At 37.6% G+C, this 16,791-nt stretch overlaps 1 protein-coding gene across 19 annotated transcripts in view; it reads right to left on the reverse strand.

Moving 5' to 3' along the window:
• The window catches only part of CPEB3 (cytoplasmic polyadenylation element binding protein 3), a 195,916-nt gene that overhangs the window by 23,132 nt on the left and 155,993 nt on the right, over positions 1-16,791 (reverse strand). For 18 of the 19 annotated variants that reach the window (XM_072739508.1, XM_072739507.1, XM_072739502.1 and 15 more), the window contains 2 exons: positions 11,655-11,769; positions 1,975-2,156 (listed from right to left, as the gene is read on the reverse strand). In XM_072739508.1, the coding sequence (XP_072595609.1) occupies positions 1,975-2,156; positions 11,655-11,769 (297 nt within the window). The remainder of the gene's footprint in view (positions 1-1,974; positions 2,157-11,654; positions 11,770-16,791) is intronic. The other variant, XR_011997508.1, reaches the window with a different exon arrangement.

The following is a 16,791-nucleotide window of genomic DNA, read 5'->3' on the forward strand; positions in this document are numbered from 1 at the left end:
AGGGCCTGAGTATAGCAGGGGAATGAATAGGGGTGGGCAACAAAACAAACAGTATCTGAATTTACTGTGATTTTAAAAGGGGCTCAAAGATTGGCATATTCCCTGGAGCAAGTGTACTTCCCTCTATTAAGGAACAGGTCAGGAGGTTGTTTGCCTGGGGGCAAAGGGAAGACAGAAGCAAGGGAAATGGAGCCTTGTCTAGTACCATCTCCTGTTTAGTCACTAGTTCTGGCTCTAGAGAGGAACAAAGAAAGCATACAGATGAAAATCTAAGGCTTTTTGGGTTAAGTTTATTACCTGGGGTCACCAGTGGTGAGTGCAATAGCAGTCTAAATGTAACAGAGCCTGGTGTTTCAGACTCACAAAAGTATGGGCACAAGCAAGTCCACTGGCACCAGTAGCAATAAAGAAAATCTTCCAAGTATAACCATTCGTCGATTCAACCAAGGTTTACCAAGCACCTACTACTGTAGTTATATGTCAAGCAATGGGTGAGCAACGGGAATGAAGCAGACACTGTGCCTATCTCTGTGGAGCTTACAGTCTGTAGGGGGGATTACTGCTGCAAAAGGGAAAGGTCAGGATGCAGTAGGTGACTGAAAGCTAGGAATGGAGTTGAATCTTTATCACACCTCTGAATCTCCATTAATTCAAAGAATGTTTCAAAATTATGGAAAAGAATTATTTTGTTTATTTTAATTAAAAAACAAACCACCACTACTTACTTTTAAGGAGCTGAGTAATGTGGCAAGTGTTTATTTTAGGCACTGCCTTTTGCAATTTGATCAGATATATATGTCTTAATAAAAATACAACTTGTTGAATATTTAAAAATCCATCACCAACTGAAACTTTCACCTTCTAAGAACTTAAGTCAGTTATACAAAATTAGTCAAAGACAGTCATAGAGAGTATAGGTGAAACTTCATAACAGATCATATTTGAGGAATCTGGATGGTGCAGTCAGTTAAGTGTCCAACTTGGTTTTGGCTCAGGTCCTGATCTCAGGGTCCTGGGACTGAGCCCCACATTGGGCTCTGTGCTCAGCTCAGAGTCTCCTTAGACTCTCTCTCCCCACTCTCCTCCATTCTCTCTCTCTCAAATAAATAAATTTTTTTTTTTAAATAACATATTTATTCCAGTCCAGTGTATGCCCCAAGAACATCCTTTGCTGGAAGTGTTAACAGCCATTGCACAATTGCAAAGGGAGGTGTGTGTTCACTACCTGATCTATTCTCTACTTCCTCTGTTAATCCATTAACATAGGTCTCAGATTATCTCTTCCTACAACCTTCTATTCCCCCAAACTTCCAAAGAATGGTAGAGCTGGGATTTTAGGGATTTAAACCTATGTCTCCCTGCAAAACCAACTAAGCACACCAACTCCCTCCAACTCTATCATGTGTCACCTCTTTAGATCAGAGGTAGCAAATTAGAATGCCTTTAGTGGCCAGGCAGGCAACAGGCAACATCATGGAGCAAAAGTGTAGGTAATGAACATGCATATGTGTTATAAACAGTACCACAGGGAGTTGGAGGGGACTGGAAGGGACAGTAGCTATTTGGCTCCAATGATTGCAGTTATGTGTGATCTTGCAATTTTAAGAGAAATTGGAATTTCAAAATTTTACGTATACTCCTGAACATTAAATATCAGTCCAAACTTATTTAAGTCCACCACATGGGTCAAACAGGTCACCAGCTGGCAACCTTTTTAATGTACTGTTGGCATCATCTTTTGGTATGCTAAATTCTGCAGGGTTACTTTCATAAGTGTAACATCACCCTGAGGATGGGTGAGACAGAAGGTTCATTAATGCCTGCAATACCATGGGTACTCTTTTTCAGGCAGTCTAGAGAGATTCATGGACTGATACCATGTAAGGTAGAACTGCTCACTTATGATCGCAACAGGAGCCCAGAAAATAACTTCATTTCTTTCCAATTGCAATTATACCCCAAGCAGTTGCTTACCCGTTTGTCAATGTCATTGTGTTGGAGCTGCACAAAGCGAGCGCTGATGGCTGCAATGTAACTCTGCTGATTGGAGAATGCCACACGGCCAGCACCTTTGGGGTACTTCAGCTCTGGGTCCGTATCAATGCCAGCATAGCAGACACCACCATACAAACGGTCCATGATCATTGCCAACTCAACTACAAGAAAATAAACACAATTTGGTATAAATGTTTAGAAGGCACTTTTGTCCAGGAGAAGGAAGAACTATTTAAAGATCACGTAGTATAATAAAGAAAGGGAAAACCCACATTAAGTATCATGAAGAGTGTCCATATCAGTCTTACAACTCAAGTAGTAGAGCTCCTCATATTTAAAAATAAAATGAAAAAAAAATCAAGAATTTATACAATATACACACAAATTTACATAATCAGAACTTCAGCAACAGTATAAAAGGAATGATCTATCAGCAATCCTCCTGTTCTAATTTACTTTTCCTGTTCTAATTTTTAACTGTTCAGTCCACTGGAGTGGGCCCTGGGTAGGTAAAGCTTTTCAAACAATGCCCTAAACTAGTTAATTATAAACAGCCCTACTTACTGACCCTAAGACTGAAAGCAATTACTAAAGTCATACTGCTATATTAAGACTAAGCTATAGAAAGAATTAAATGTTCTTTTAATAAGAGGCAATATATTTATAACCTTAAGATAAATCTCTACAATTAAAAATATACTTTTTAGTATATTCTATCCCAACTGAGAAATCTCCACACTAGCCTCTCACACTGAATTCTAAATAATAACAATACTAGTAATGATAATAGCAGCAATGAACATTTATTGAGCACTTACAATGTACCAGGAAACAATAAGTTGCAATGAAGGCAGTAAAAACATACCCATCTTATACGCTGCTATAAATCCAGAGATCTAGTCTGCACTCCTTGCAACATTTCTTCTAAATATACTTTTACATTGGTATATTTACAAAACACCTAGACAGAAGGTATTTGAAACTGGACATTTCAAAGGTCTGATATTCTAGAAGTATCCTCACCATAAAGGTATCAAGGAGAGACATGTAGCAGTTACTTACCTGGATCCAAACTGCCTGAAGGTAATTGTTTACTTGATACTGGATGTCACTTCCTCCACGTATGACCATTCCTTTCAGGCTACTCATGACTTAAGTCCAGAAGACTTAGCCCTACCCCTGGGGAATGATCCAAGAACCAACTTCCCTACAACACCTACATATGGTGTTTAGAAAGGAGAAGACAGGGTAGGTGGATGCTGACCTGGGTCATAGCCAGTGTGCAAAGACCATCTCATCACACAACAGACCTCCACAGGAATCAGTATTTGGAGAGAAGGAAAGCAAGCCATTGGCGTAGAGGAACTTTGTAATAGATACAAGAGTTGAATGGTATAAAAACCTCACCAGATTTCTATGAACAGAAGGAAAGCCAAGCATTACTGGTTCCCATACTATGAAGCTATGTCACCATAACAGAAAGGTTTTCTACTTAATGTCTTCAAAATTTTTCTCCATACCAGACTGTCTAATATTGGTGATTGTTTTCTAAGTGCCTGTTTTTAAGAGGAATGATCTGCAACCAACAGATTCTGGGATTTTTAGAAGGTAAGAAAATAAGCTAGCAATAACTAAACCCTAGAATAGGTACTATTGAGGTAGAACAGCAGAAAGCTATCCCAATTATCCCATTATGATCAGAATTTCTGAGTCTTATCAACCAAAGAACATTGCTGATTATAGCCCAAGTGGACTCTGACTGCAGTTTTGGGGCAGGATCCAGGAATCACTTTCATTCAAATTACACAATAAGAATCATGCACATACCCTTCATATCAGAGTTTAGTATGTCCTCATGTTTAAGCCCAACAACCTCTAATGGCTTGAGGACTTCCTCACATGGCTAATGGTATTCCAATAACAAGGAAGACAATGAAGGTAGAAATAATTAAATGCAGTCATTAATGGATTTCCTTTATTAGTCAATGGGCTTACTAAAATAAATAACCTCAGGAAATGGAAATTAAACACCAAAGCCCGAGCTTCTCATGGAATGAAATAAGAGAAGAAATACTTCCTCAGCCTGGTGAACAGCCAGGAGAAGGAGGCTGGCAAGGAACTGAATGGCACTTGTCCACCCTTAGAAAGGACTCAGGAAAGCACCTGATTTAGAAAGAAGGTGTATCATCTGTAAGCTCCAGCTAAAGAGAAGAGTTACTAGAACCACAGACTTACTAGAACCACAGGTTCTTCTAAACCATAGTGGTCTCCAAAGGAATTTTAGGGATCCCTGGATGTCAGAGAAGGTGACATGTCACAGCAATGTCACAGCAAAAACATTCTACTACTTCATGAATCTAACTGCTAGAAAATCATCTTCACATGCCAAAGAGGAGGTCATGACTGATGTTGCTGGCAGTTAAGTACTTTTGATAGGAAGCAAAACCCTTACTCACTAATGTTTTATGAAAGCTAATTATAAATAAATAATTTCCACTTATAATCTTATATATAGTCATTTTATTGGCCACCAAAAAGTCTGCAGACATTTGAGCTAATAAAATCTCACTCACATGAAGAGCAATTTGTTGAGAAGCTAGAAGAAACCAAGGTGACTAAAGGGCTGTTTTGGGAAAGAGTATGAAGATTTCCCATCTCTTTTTCTACCCTAATCTCTGTTTTAACTACAGAAGGTCTACTACTGTGTGATTACCCTTGAAGAAAAGTAAATAATAGTCAAACAACTGCTATTTATATTGGTCCTTTACTCAATCAGAAAAAAAAAAAAAGCACACTTCCTGTAGGCTACCCTCATGCTGGGCTCTAACACCATAGTGGTATTATTTAAGTACTCAACAGCGTTTCTAATTATTGAGAAAAGTAGCCATGCTTGGTAAAAAACAGTATTAAAAAAAGAGAGAGAGACTAACTTAATTCATCTTCCACATAGGTGACTAACAGAAACACAGAACAAGCCTTCCTTAAGTCCTAAAAATTTTTAATCTGAAACACCTTTTTTATATAGAACATAAAAATTCACCTACAGATGTCAAAGTGTACAACTACTTTTAGAGATTAGGGTCTTTAAAATTTTTTTTAAATTTAAATTCAATTAATTAACATATAATGCATTATTGGTTCCAGAGTACAGACTAGGTTTAAAAAAATTCCTTAAAGTAAAGTATCACCAGTTAATATAGGAAAGTCCTACATAGACTCTCTTTCTCTGATGTGGGTGAAACTGTGCCATGAGGAGGGCTACCCACTTGACTGCTTGGGAGGAGGAGAGAAAAACAGAAGAAAGGCAGTAAGGATCTGACAAAAGTCAACTAAAACCTTGATGGGTTTATCTATATCTTGTGATCTCAACCTTGCTCATGAAATGTGAACCTTTGATCAAGGATATGTCTTATTCTGAAAATATAGTCAAGCTACCTACTAAGCCTATGACAGTGAATCCTCATTCTAAATCTGTAGAAAGCAGAGACAGTGCAGTTCCCAGAAGCTTGTTCCTAACAACTGACCTGAGGGAAATGAGATGAGAGGAAGGCATAGAGGTGAGGGTTGGAATTCAGAGAGATAGATGCGATAGCAGGCACAGCCAGAGTCCATGTGGAAGTCAGGAGTTTTCAGAACACTTTTGATTTTTTGCTTCCTATCCAGTGTTGATAGGATCTGTCTGGTCACCACAGGGGTAGAAATGAGCAAGTCTGGTAGCCATATCCAATGGCATTTTATACTTTGGGTGAGATGCTCTGTGCTCCTAAGGCAACTCAAGTTATCTCATGAATGGTAACAGCAACACTACTATCACTCCGATTTACATATTGGCTCTTGTGATGAGCTTCATTGTGCTGCAGGTGGAGAGGGCAACAAGAATATTGTAGCTGTGTGTAGCATTTAGAAATCTGAGAATTCCTCTAGGTTGTGGGGACAATGCCTTTGAAGTGGAATCTAAGCCCCAATTATGGTTCCTTGGATTTGCTTCTGAATCTTCACAGAGATATGAGAGGTATTTTAGTTCACCAGAGAGAAAATCATGATGACTCTTGCATCCTACCCCACACCGGGATCCTGTTCCTACTACTCAGCCATAAGCAGTGTCTAAAAGGCTGAGATACTATGAGAACCAAATGGGGTAGAGACAGAGTAAGAACTCCCAAGGGAAATATCAACACATTCAGCTTTCTAGATTCTAAACTGTGAATCTAGAAGCCATATTTCTTCTCTGGAAATAAGAACAAAGCAGACAGGAAAGAGGCATGAGGCACCTCAGGGGGACAAAGAAGTCTGGACTTTGGAAAAAAAGCACAATTCAACTAGAAGCTGAACTGTCTAGGTTTTCCACAATTGCCAAGTTGGTTCACAAGGCAATTCACATATCTAACATGGAGGAAATGTACTTATAAGCTTCTACTCTGCATCAAATGTTGGGAAGTAATGAATATTTTCAAATAAGTGGCATGAACAACCAAACTAAGTCAGAGGGATTGTTCAACTTGATTAAATCAGACTGGTAACCAAGTTGACTGTTTTTTTTTTTTAAGATTTTATTTATTTATTCATGAGAGACAGAGAGAGAGAGAGAGGCAGAGACACAGGCAGAGAGAGAGGCAGAGAGAGAGAAGCAGGCTCCATGCAGAGAGCCCAATGTGGGACTCGATCCTGGGTCTCCAGGATCACGCCCTGGGCTGAAGGCAGGCGCCAAACTGCTGAGCCACCCAGGCATCCCCAAGTTAACTGTTAATACTGTTATTGAGACATCTCAGATCTCAGCTTGATAAAGAAGTTTCCTTCTGCACAAAGAACATCAATACTTGAAGTCTGGAAATCAGAGTTAAAGTCTTGGCATTTTTACTTATTGTGGCCTTGGCCAATCACTCCCTTTGAACTCTGCTTCCTTATCAATAAAACGAAAAGTCTACCACTTACAACTTCACAAGGTTATCATGACGATTAAACATACATAAGAGCTCTGAATACACTGGTGAGCACAAGTGGTGCTCAGATGTTTAGTTTTGCCCGGGAGGTGTTTTTCTCTTTACTCAGAAATCTTTGCTTAATATTAACTTGGCCCGGTTTATGCTCCATAAGCACCGTTCGTCCCAGTCTTACTTTGGCTTTATGCTAATGTTACTAAACCTGCCAATGATATGGCAAAGTTTGACATCAGTTGTGGGTGAACATTAGCTTTTGGGGTGGGGTGGGGGGGAGAAAGAAGGCAAGCATGTACTAGCATTAGAAAATACTTAACCCTAAAGGCAATCTAGTTAATCAAGTCAGTGTACCAAATTTGGAATTTATCTGAGACATCTCAGACTGAACTTGGGACTTGGTAAAAAAAACTACTACTGAGAAACACCTGGTATGATTTCTGCCTGCTACCACTTTATAGAACAACAAAGAAAGGATATGGTTATTCCTATTTCCTAAATTAGAAATCAGGATATGGTTCCTAATTACATATAAATTACCAGAATGTACAGAATGTCTGAAATAAATGCTTCTAGAAAAATTCAAGATGTTCTCTAGATGTATGGCATACATCACTGAATATTTACCTCAAAAGTTTTTATACTGTTTTGTTTTCCTCTCAGAAAAGCCATCCTCATAATAGTCAGAGAGAGGAAAAAGGCGGAGAAGGAAATGTCAGGATCCATCACAGAATATTAGAGTAGGGGAGAAAAAGACAGTAAAAAATTAGAGCAATAGGAAAGGCAAGAGACCCAAAGATGATGAGCAAATGTAGGCTCCAGGACTTAGATAAGCAATCTTGCAAGATTGATCTGTTCTGCAGGATCTGGTTAGATAAACTGTCAGAAGGAAGTCATGAAGTGAAAGAATAGCTCACATGCCCCTAATTAGAGAAGTCTGGGGGTTTTCCAAGCATGATTAAAGTTGGAAGTGGATGGGTCCCAAAGTTTGATTACTGAGGCAGTCCCTATATGAGACATCTAAGCAAAGAAGCTGGGGTTGCAATACTCATGTTTATAAACTGGGGAGCATACAGGGACTAGATACTTCATTCTCTACTTTTTCTTTTCTTTTTTTTTTTTTTTAAGATTTTATTTATTTATTCATGACAGACACACACACACACACACAGAGAGAGAGAGAGAGAGTCAGAGACACAGGCAGAGGGAGAAGCAGGCTCCATGCTGGGAGCCCAACGTGGGACTTGATCCTGGGTCTCCAGGATCACACCCTGGGCTGAAGGCGGCGCTAAACCGTTGGGCCACTGGGGCTGTCCTCTCCACTTTTTCTTGGTGGCCTCTTCATAGTCCCCAAGCCTGGCACTTATTTCTCCTCAGAGCAAAGAGATGCATTTTAGAGAGGTCCTAATGCCACAGGAATATACAATAGGGCTATTTCTGTATGGAAATTCAAGAAAGACATGCTGTTCACATTACTTGAATGAAGAGTGGCAACTGTTGGATTTTCAGGTGGTAGCAAGCAGAGAACCAGACAGACTACTCCTTTCCCAGTACTGACTCTCTGAAGAATATGTAAACTTTAGACACATGATGGCATGGTGAGTCTACCTATAGCCTTTCCTAGGATGGGGGTGGGAAGAGGTGGGGAGGTGGGGAGTGGAAGGAGGACAAGACCGGAGAAATGCCAAGAGACTGAAGGCAAACTGTTCTTGGCTTGCCACTATCACTGATGAGTGATGGAAGGGAGGGACAAGAGACAATAGGAATGTGTCAGACAGTTTAATTTCAGGTAAACATCTAGATTTTCCATTGATAATTTCTCATTTTCAGGTTGATATTTTTAGGCCTGTGATTTTTTTTTTCCCCAACCTGAATTTTGAAAAGGAAGGCTTGTCAAAAGGACTGGAAGAACCAACTTAAACTTAGCCAGGGTAATACTGCTTAAAACAGGTTGCCTTGTTTCTTTAGAAGAGTTTGTATGTGTCTGGTTGGGTAGGATAGGGACTATATTTCAAATAATTTATTAGTGATAATAGTCCCTAACAATGGGCAGATATCAAAGAGAAAAAGATTCAAAGGAGTAATCCTTGAGTGATAACATTTTAGTTACTGTAACATGCTGAAGGACAGTTTTTGACCTAGGGTGAGGTGAAAACCAATCTGGACACCTAAAAATCTCACCTGTCGAGTATTACCAACCATGTCTGGTCCAGGATCACCCTGTACAGAGTGCCTGAGATAGTTTAAAGACTTCAGAATTCCATGACCACAATAGCCCCTAGAAGTAATAAAAAACGCCCTGAAGTATTTAAAAACCAAATCTGAGAATCACTGTGTTGAAGAGTTAATTTAGTATTCAATTACTTCTGAGTTAGCATTCTATTAATACATTTCTTGTTTTCTTCTCTTCTGAAATCTCTGACTCTCTGTAGATGATGACCTGTTTAACAAGATAATGGGATGTTCATTCAGTTTGGCACAGATGTGTACTTGCTCTGTGCCAATAACATGTGGATGCTCAATAAATGTTTATTGTTCAAGTGAACTGCATTGTATTCAATTCAAGACTGCCCAGCAGAGTCAAAATGAATTCCTTTAAAAATAGTCTTCTATTCTAAGGCACACACCAGTCCACAAAGCTCAGTGTGTTCCAAAGAAACCCAATTCTATGCACATGGATAAAAGCTGCAGATGTTAATTCTTTTGTTTAGATGACATGGATTCCAATCTGGAAGGCTTGGATAGAAAGTAAAATGCTAAGATGCTAATATAGATTGCTTAGCCATCTAGAAACAAGCTACATGTATGGGAGGTGTTGGCATGGGGGAACATTTTCACTAAACCAAGTGAATGTAAATTACTATCCACACAAATGTAAAAACAAAACAAAACAAAGTCAAAACAGGAAATTAATTTTAATAATATACTTTAACTTTTAAGACAAAAAGCTTTGGCTTAGCTTAAAAAAGGAGAACTTTGAAGATTATAAAAGGTCTATCATCTAGGTAGGGAACACAAAATCCCATTTTGGACTAGATAACTAAATATAATTCTTGTCTAATCCTAGGACTTGTAGCATCTTGTGAATAATAATAAAAAGAATAAATAATAAAAGAGGGAATTTAGTTTATAAACTTTTGTGTCTATGACTTAAAAACAGACATAAAAGTTAACCAGTTCTGTTATTTTTATAATTATGGTACTTTATATTTCAGAATTTTTTTTTCAGATCCCCATCTAGAAAAAAAAGGAAAGGGGCTAGAATATTAAAACTAATTTGTACTTGTAGTTCGCTGCAAAAAAAGAATAACTCGAATGCTAGCAATGAATGCCCATTCTTTTAGAATACATATGCGATTAAAAGACTATCAAAGGGGATTCTTCTCCCTAACATAACACCAGTTAGAAAAAGAGGAATATTCCATGCCCCACCCACATTTCTTTTTTTTTAAAGCACAAGCAGTTTAGAAACAAAGGGCTACGTTTGCCCTCATCTCATAATGCTGTTCACGTTTGAGTCAGCCCTTCTTAGACTCTATTCTCTGACAGTAGATAAAAGGGAGGCATCTCTGCTGCTTGGCTTTCTTCCTCTCTGCACAGTATTCCATTAGAACAAGACCTAGAGATATTTGGCTTTCTGAAAAACTGTAAAATTACAAACTTCGGTTACAGTTTATGTGTTTTAAAGTCCTTCAAAATGGATTTATGAATATATCTTTAAATAGGCCTACTGTTATCTTTTAGGAGTAGATTGAAGTTGAAATTTGAACAAATACATTAAAAATGTTGATGAACATTCAGAATTAAGTCAGAGATGAACAGCTGTAGATACATTTTATAATTCTTTTTTCACTACTTGATTTTAATGGTGTCTGCTTTTTCTTTTCTAAGTAGAACTAAATCTGCTTGCTTACAAGTAACAGAGAGAACATTGTACTTTTGCAACTACGGGGCAATGGTAACCTTATTTTCTCATCTTACTTTTGAAAAATAAACTCAATTTTATTTTAAGCACTTTAAAAACTTTGTTCTTACAAATAATTTTATTGTATTCTACTGGTAGAACACTGATCTGTCACTGATTAGATTTGTCTTTGGATTTAAATATTGAAGTCATCAGCTCAGCATCACTTCAAATGCCCCAGTAAATTATGATACAGCCCAATCTCAGTCCACAGTTATTTCATAACTGGAAAAGAACTTAAAAAAGAAAAAAAGGGGGAAGCTTTTAAAAAGTTGTAATAAAGATGCTCAAATACATTAGTCATTTTTAAAGTGCATAAGAAAAAACAGGAACCTGTTTCACTTGGGAAGAGTTCAGTTTGTTTCCCAGTGACACAAGTCCTAGCAGTGGTTTTGCTTGTCACTGAGAGGTACACAGCTGTGCTGGAAAGATTTCTGATGGAATGATTTCTTCTTCTGTCATACATAATAATGCTAACATGAGAACACACACTGTCAAATGTATTATTATTATTTTTAAAATATGTGGTTGAGAGCACTAAATAGAATTCATCCTTTCAAAATAACAGTTTAATGAAATTCACTCTTGCACCAAAAGAAATAAAGCACTTGGGGAGAAAATGTTTAATCCTGAAAGAGCTCAAAGAAACTTCTTTTTGGAGACTGTGTACAGCTGAGCAGAAACCTAGAAAATATTGAAGACTAATACATTGGGGATTTTGTTGTTGGTTTTGTTGTTGTGGTGTTACTATTTCCACTCACCAGCTCGAAGGGGTCGTGGAACTCCCCCAACAAAGATAGTTTTTCTGGGGTCCAAAGGCTGAGAACCATCCATTACAAAGTCACTGTCACTTAGGTTCCATGGTCGAATTTGCACCTGAAAAAAAGTTGTTTACTTGGTCCTTACTTCATTTCCATCAACCCCAAATGAGAATAAGGTGACTAAAGACAAACCCACTGATTCGTGCATTTTACAACATACACAACCCAAACAAAATCCAGTTATTAATTTATTATCTGCATTGAGTGCCTTCATCAGAACTCAGGGAATCTACTTAACAGGTACTATACTCAACACTCTAAGACATATACCATGAAACCTTCAGAAACCACCTGTGATTTTGAAAAAAGGCAGTCTTTTAGAGACAGATTCTGGATTTTGAATCAGATCTATTTTAACACATGATAGATGGTTTATAAACTGTCACAGATAAGCACTTAGCTTTTTAAGAGCTCACCTAAAGAACAGGAATAGGAACATTAGGAATATTTTCTAAAAATTATCTATAGGTTTGGCTTTTAAATTTTTATCAACCCCTGAAATTGAAACACTTATCTTTTGGAAATATTGGTTTAACACAGATTGACACTCCTCAGATTAGCATGGAATTACCAGCAATATCAAATACTGAAGCATTATACAGCATTATCTATTTTTCATTTATCTGATTTTCCTAAATAAGTTTGGTTAAATAAAGGTGAGTCTAGAAATTGAACTAACTTTTCAAAGAGTAGAAAAAGAAATCTTTATGGAGATAATTTTTTCTATTTGGTAATATCTCTTCACTGGTACTCTGACTTTCTGCCTACAATTCATCAGAATCCTAACCTTAAACATATTCCTTTCAATCCCTAACTCAATCATCAAAGGATAGCTTAAAAGAAAAATGCAAAAAAACTCTCTCATACCAAAAGGAGAGCTTCAGCACTGCCTGAGAATCAACCAGTTTAATCAGCCGCTGCTCTGGGAAATGAGCTATGTGCAGAAGCAGAGAAACCAGTGTGTCTGTCTTTATAGAACGTGCCTTTACTTTCCCGTCTCACCAATAGGATAGGAAACAAAACAGCTGAATTTTCATTTTCTTAACATCAACACAATTCTTCATTTTCCTCATTGTTCAACTATCGACACAATGCAAAAAAACACATAAGATGATTTCTTATATGGCTTGATATATTAAGTACTCTCATTTGAAAGTTAGTAAAACTTTCAAATGAGAAAAACACCTTGAATCAACTCCAAAACTGGCATTGCTCAGTTAGAAACAGTCCACACGTTACCTATGATTGCTATAAAACTCACCCTTCACCGAACTTTTTGCCATTTATGACACTGTTGCCTTCACATTAGTGAGAAGTAGTAAAATCTCCATTTTTTCCTTAGACCCTGAAAACATGTTGCAATTCTGCTAACATTTAAGCATTTGCTCCACCTTTATCGTGTGAAAAAAAAATCTAGCTCTTTACTTGAAACATTTGGTCTATTTGACTAAATTTCCATTCCCTTGACATTTACCACAAAAGCAAATTCATGAATACCATAAAGCACCATTTTTAAATCCCTTCATGAGGGCCCAGTTTTAATTTTTAATTAAAAACATAATTTCTTCATACCGTGAGAACAAAGATTCTAATGTCACCAATAACAAAAAAGTAGGACATTTCTTTTTCTACACAGAGCCCTCTCTTCTTCTAGTCTTATCCCTGATAAATTTAAGGCAACTTCAGGACCTGGTAAGGCAATTCTAATCACTGAATGTTAATTAAATTTAATTGTGGGTCACACTTTGTTTCACAAATGAAAACAATTCCCTTGTAGTATTCATGGCATTCTGGTTTCATTTAATCAGAAGTACAGAAAATGCAGCCTTCTAAAATAGCTGTAGGTTACTGCTGCTCAAAAGAACTCTGCAGGCTATCTCAAACCTTCCTGCTGAGAGCTTTCATTACTGCCTCTTCTCCCGCCCACCCTTGCTTCATTACATCACATGCAACCCATTCCCTTAGCCTATTCCTGTATTATAGATTAGGTAAAAATACAGGAAGAAGACTCAAGAGACAGTAATGATTAAACCCTAGTTTCAGAACCTGCATTTCCCAGCTGCCACCAGAAAATAGCTCCTCAGAGCTCCCACCACTACAGAATCAGAAAAATGTCAACATAGGCCAATATCAGCACATTCTGCACACTAAGCAAAAAATAATATTGTGGTATTGTTTGCACTGGGAAGTTCCATTCACACTCTGGTTTCTCTCTAAAATAGAAGCCCACTCTCACATAAGGCATGTTCTCTACCTTCTAAGTTTATTCTCAGCCCTCAAGGCCTGATATCCATATTTTATCTTTCTGACTTATTCTTTGATATATTTTCTGGTCCTCATTTATATACATAGATATTTCTCTACTTTTAAAGTATCGTGCTTTTTTTTTTTTTAAGATTTATTTATTTATTCATTCAGAGAGAGCGAGAGAGAGGCAGAGACACAGGCAGAGGGAGAAGCAGGCTCCATGCAGAAAGCCCGATGTGGGACTCGATCCCGGGTCTCCAGGATCACACCCCGGGCTGCAGGCGGCGCTAAACTGCTGCGCCACCAGGGCTGCCCAGTACCATGCTTTTTAAGCTAACTCAAATATACTGTAGAAAGAGGTGGAATACAAATAAGAGAACTGCTTTTTGATTTTTGTTTTTTAATAACTATTTTTGAGAATGGATGAAATTAGAGCTCTGTTCTACTTCAATATAAATCTCCTACAGCAAAACAACCTTTACATATATAGGGATCACTGGGTGTATGTGTAAAACAACTTTTGCAGTATGCTGTCAAATAGATTATACTCTGGGCAATAAGAGCCTCAACATTCTGAGGGGTGAGTGTATAGGGACTTCATCAGACATGGTGAAAATTCCCTTAAATGAACCTGACACAGATTCCAACACTTCTTCATGGAGACACCTGACCACGTTTGCTTCTAAAGGTCACTCTAGAAAGAGGCACCGCCCACTAGCCCTTTAGCCACGCCATGGCCTCACAGTAGAGGCTACACAAAACTAAATGTCCATAGGGATGGACAGGTAGCATAAATTTATCCAGTCACCAGGACAATAGTTGGTAGGCAGGCTATGACACACCAGTGTAAACCATCCTTTAAACATTTTGCAGCTTCAGCAAGTAGTTATCATTTGTGAATGTGCTGTCAGACTTTTCCATTTTTCAAGAGTAGCTAGAAATTCAGATTTTTATGTGAAACTTCAAGATTTTAAAATGTTGAGAAGTAATTCATTTTTTTAAAAGATTTTATTTATTTATTCCTGAGAGACACAGAGAAAGAGAGAGAGGCAGAGACACAGGCAGAGGGAGAAGCAGGCTCCACTCCATGCAGGGAGCCTGATGTGGGACTCAATCCTTGGCCTCTAGGATCACACCCTGGGCTGAAGGCGGTGCTAAACCGCAGGCCACCCGGGCTGCCCTTGAGAAGGAATTCAAATGTTAAAGTCACTGTGCAGTTAAACAAAACCAGATCTATCCTGTGGGAGAAAAAACAAAAGTGGTTTTTCCTTAGTTTCTTGGTTTTTTTTTTTTTTTTAAGGATTTTATTTATTTATTCATGAGAGACATACAGAGAGTGAGGGGCAGAGACACAGGAAGGCAGAAGGAGAAGCAGGCTCCATGCAGAGACCCCGACTTGGGACTCGACCCCAGGACTCCAGGATCATGCCCTGAGCTGAAGGCAGATGCTCAACCACTGAGCCACCCACGTGTCCCTCCTTAGTTTCTTTTTTAAGCATATGTTCCTACAGAAGCTCTGATGAGGATTGTGAAAGCTACTCTTTGGCTGAATTATTTGTTTCTTAAATCTTAAGAATAATATGAATTATCTGAATTCATAGTCTTCTTTGCATAATTGCTTATCTCCAAAGGCAAATCTTTTTAAGGAAAAAGGTAAAAACCAAACATAAAGGTGGTGCTATTAATATATCAACTTAGGCCATATAGTGACTCTAACACTCTTCAAGAAACTTAAGAGAATGTAACATTAATCATATCAACAGTTAGTATGGAAAGCACTCATTTTCCTTTTCAAAGTTCCCAATGTGTGTTCTGTGAACAGCAGGTCTATAGGGTTGTTCTTTCAGACAAACGGTGTTTAGAAAAGTTACAGGCTATCCTTCCCCTCTTGGAGTTTCATGGCACCCACTGATGTATATTAATCAAAGGCTCTAAGAAGTTCTACAGGAAAGAAATCTGTTCAAATGTTTTATCCAGCATTTCCAAAAATTTTTTCATAACACCTATTAATAATCCATACTTTGGATAATATTGCCTTATTATATCTTACTCTTAGTCTGTATCAAAATATGGCATAATAAGGTTGAACCAACTGAACGAAATGTAAAAACTTCACTCCAATCAAGGCCTTTTTCTCACTTATTTTCTACTATTGCTCTAAAAGGGATGTTCTTGTAGAAATTAACTTTAAATGGTTAAGAGTATAGAGAATATAAATAATAAATAGCTGTTCAAAAAATTCAAAGCTTTCTGGCTAAACTGCACAAAAGAGATGTTTAATTATTTTGATATCAATAAAGAATAATTATAGTTCTATGTAAAAATTGAAGTTGCGTCCTCTTTAAAACTAAAAGTCATTAATAGGGATAAGATCTGGCCAAGTTCTAGGAAAAAGAAATCTAAGAAATAGAGTATAGGTCACTTATTTCAAGAAGAAGCTGTAAGATCATTTTCTAAAAAGTAAATTTCACTGAAAATTTGCAAAAGCCTCTAAGTAAAAATTCAATATAAGATGTAGTTTTATTGTATCTTTAATAACCAGATAACAGAAAACACATAGCTTTATATGAACAGTTTTTTAACATAAACCTTAGGGCTTTATGTTTCCAAACATAACCAAGCCACCCTATGGTTCTAGAATTCTAGATTCTAGACCACTATTTAGAATTTAGACAATTCACCTATCAATAAATAATAGTATCTTGAGCTCATTTTGAACATCTTACTTCATTCTTGTCTGGTCATCTTCTTAAGTTATGAACATCCAACACATGAATGTCCTACTGCATAGTGCCTTCCTTTTCATCTATTCATCTCAAGGCGGCTCTAC

This window comes from Vulpes vulpes, chromosome 15 (genome assembly GCF_048418805.1).
Source record: "Vulpes vulpes isolate BD-2025 chromosome 15, VulVul3, whole genome shotgun sequence".
Taxonomy (NCBI): Eukaryota; Metazoa; Chordata; class Mammalia; order Carnivora; family Canidae; genus Vulpes; species Vulpes vulpes.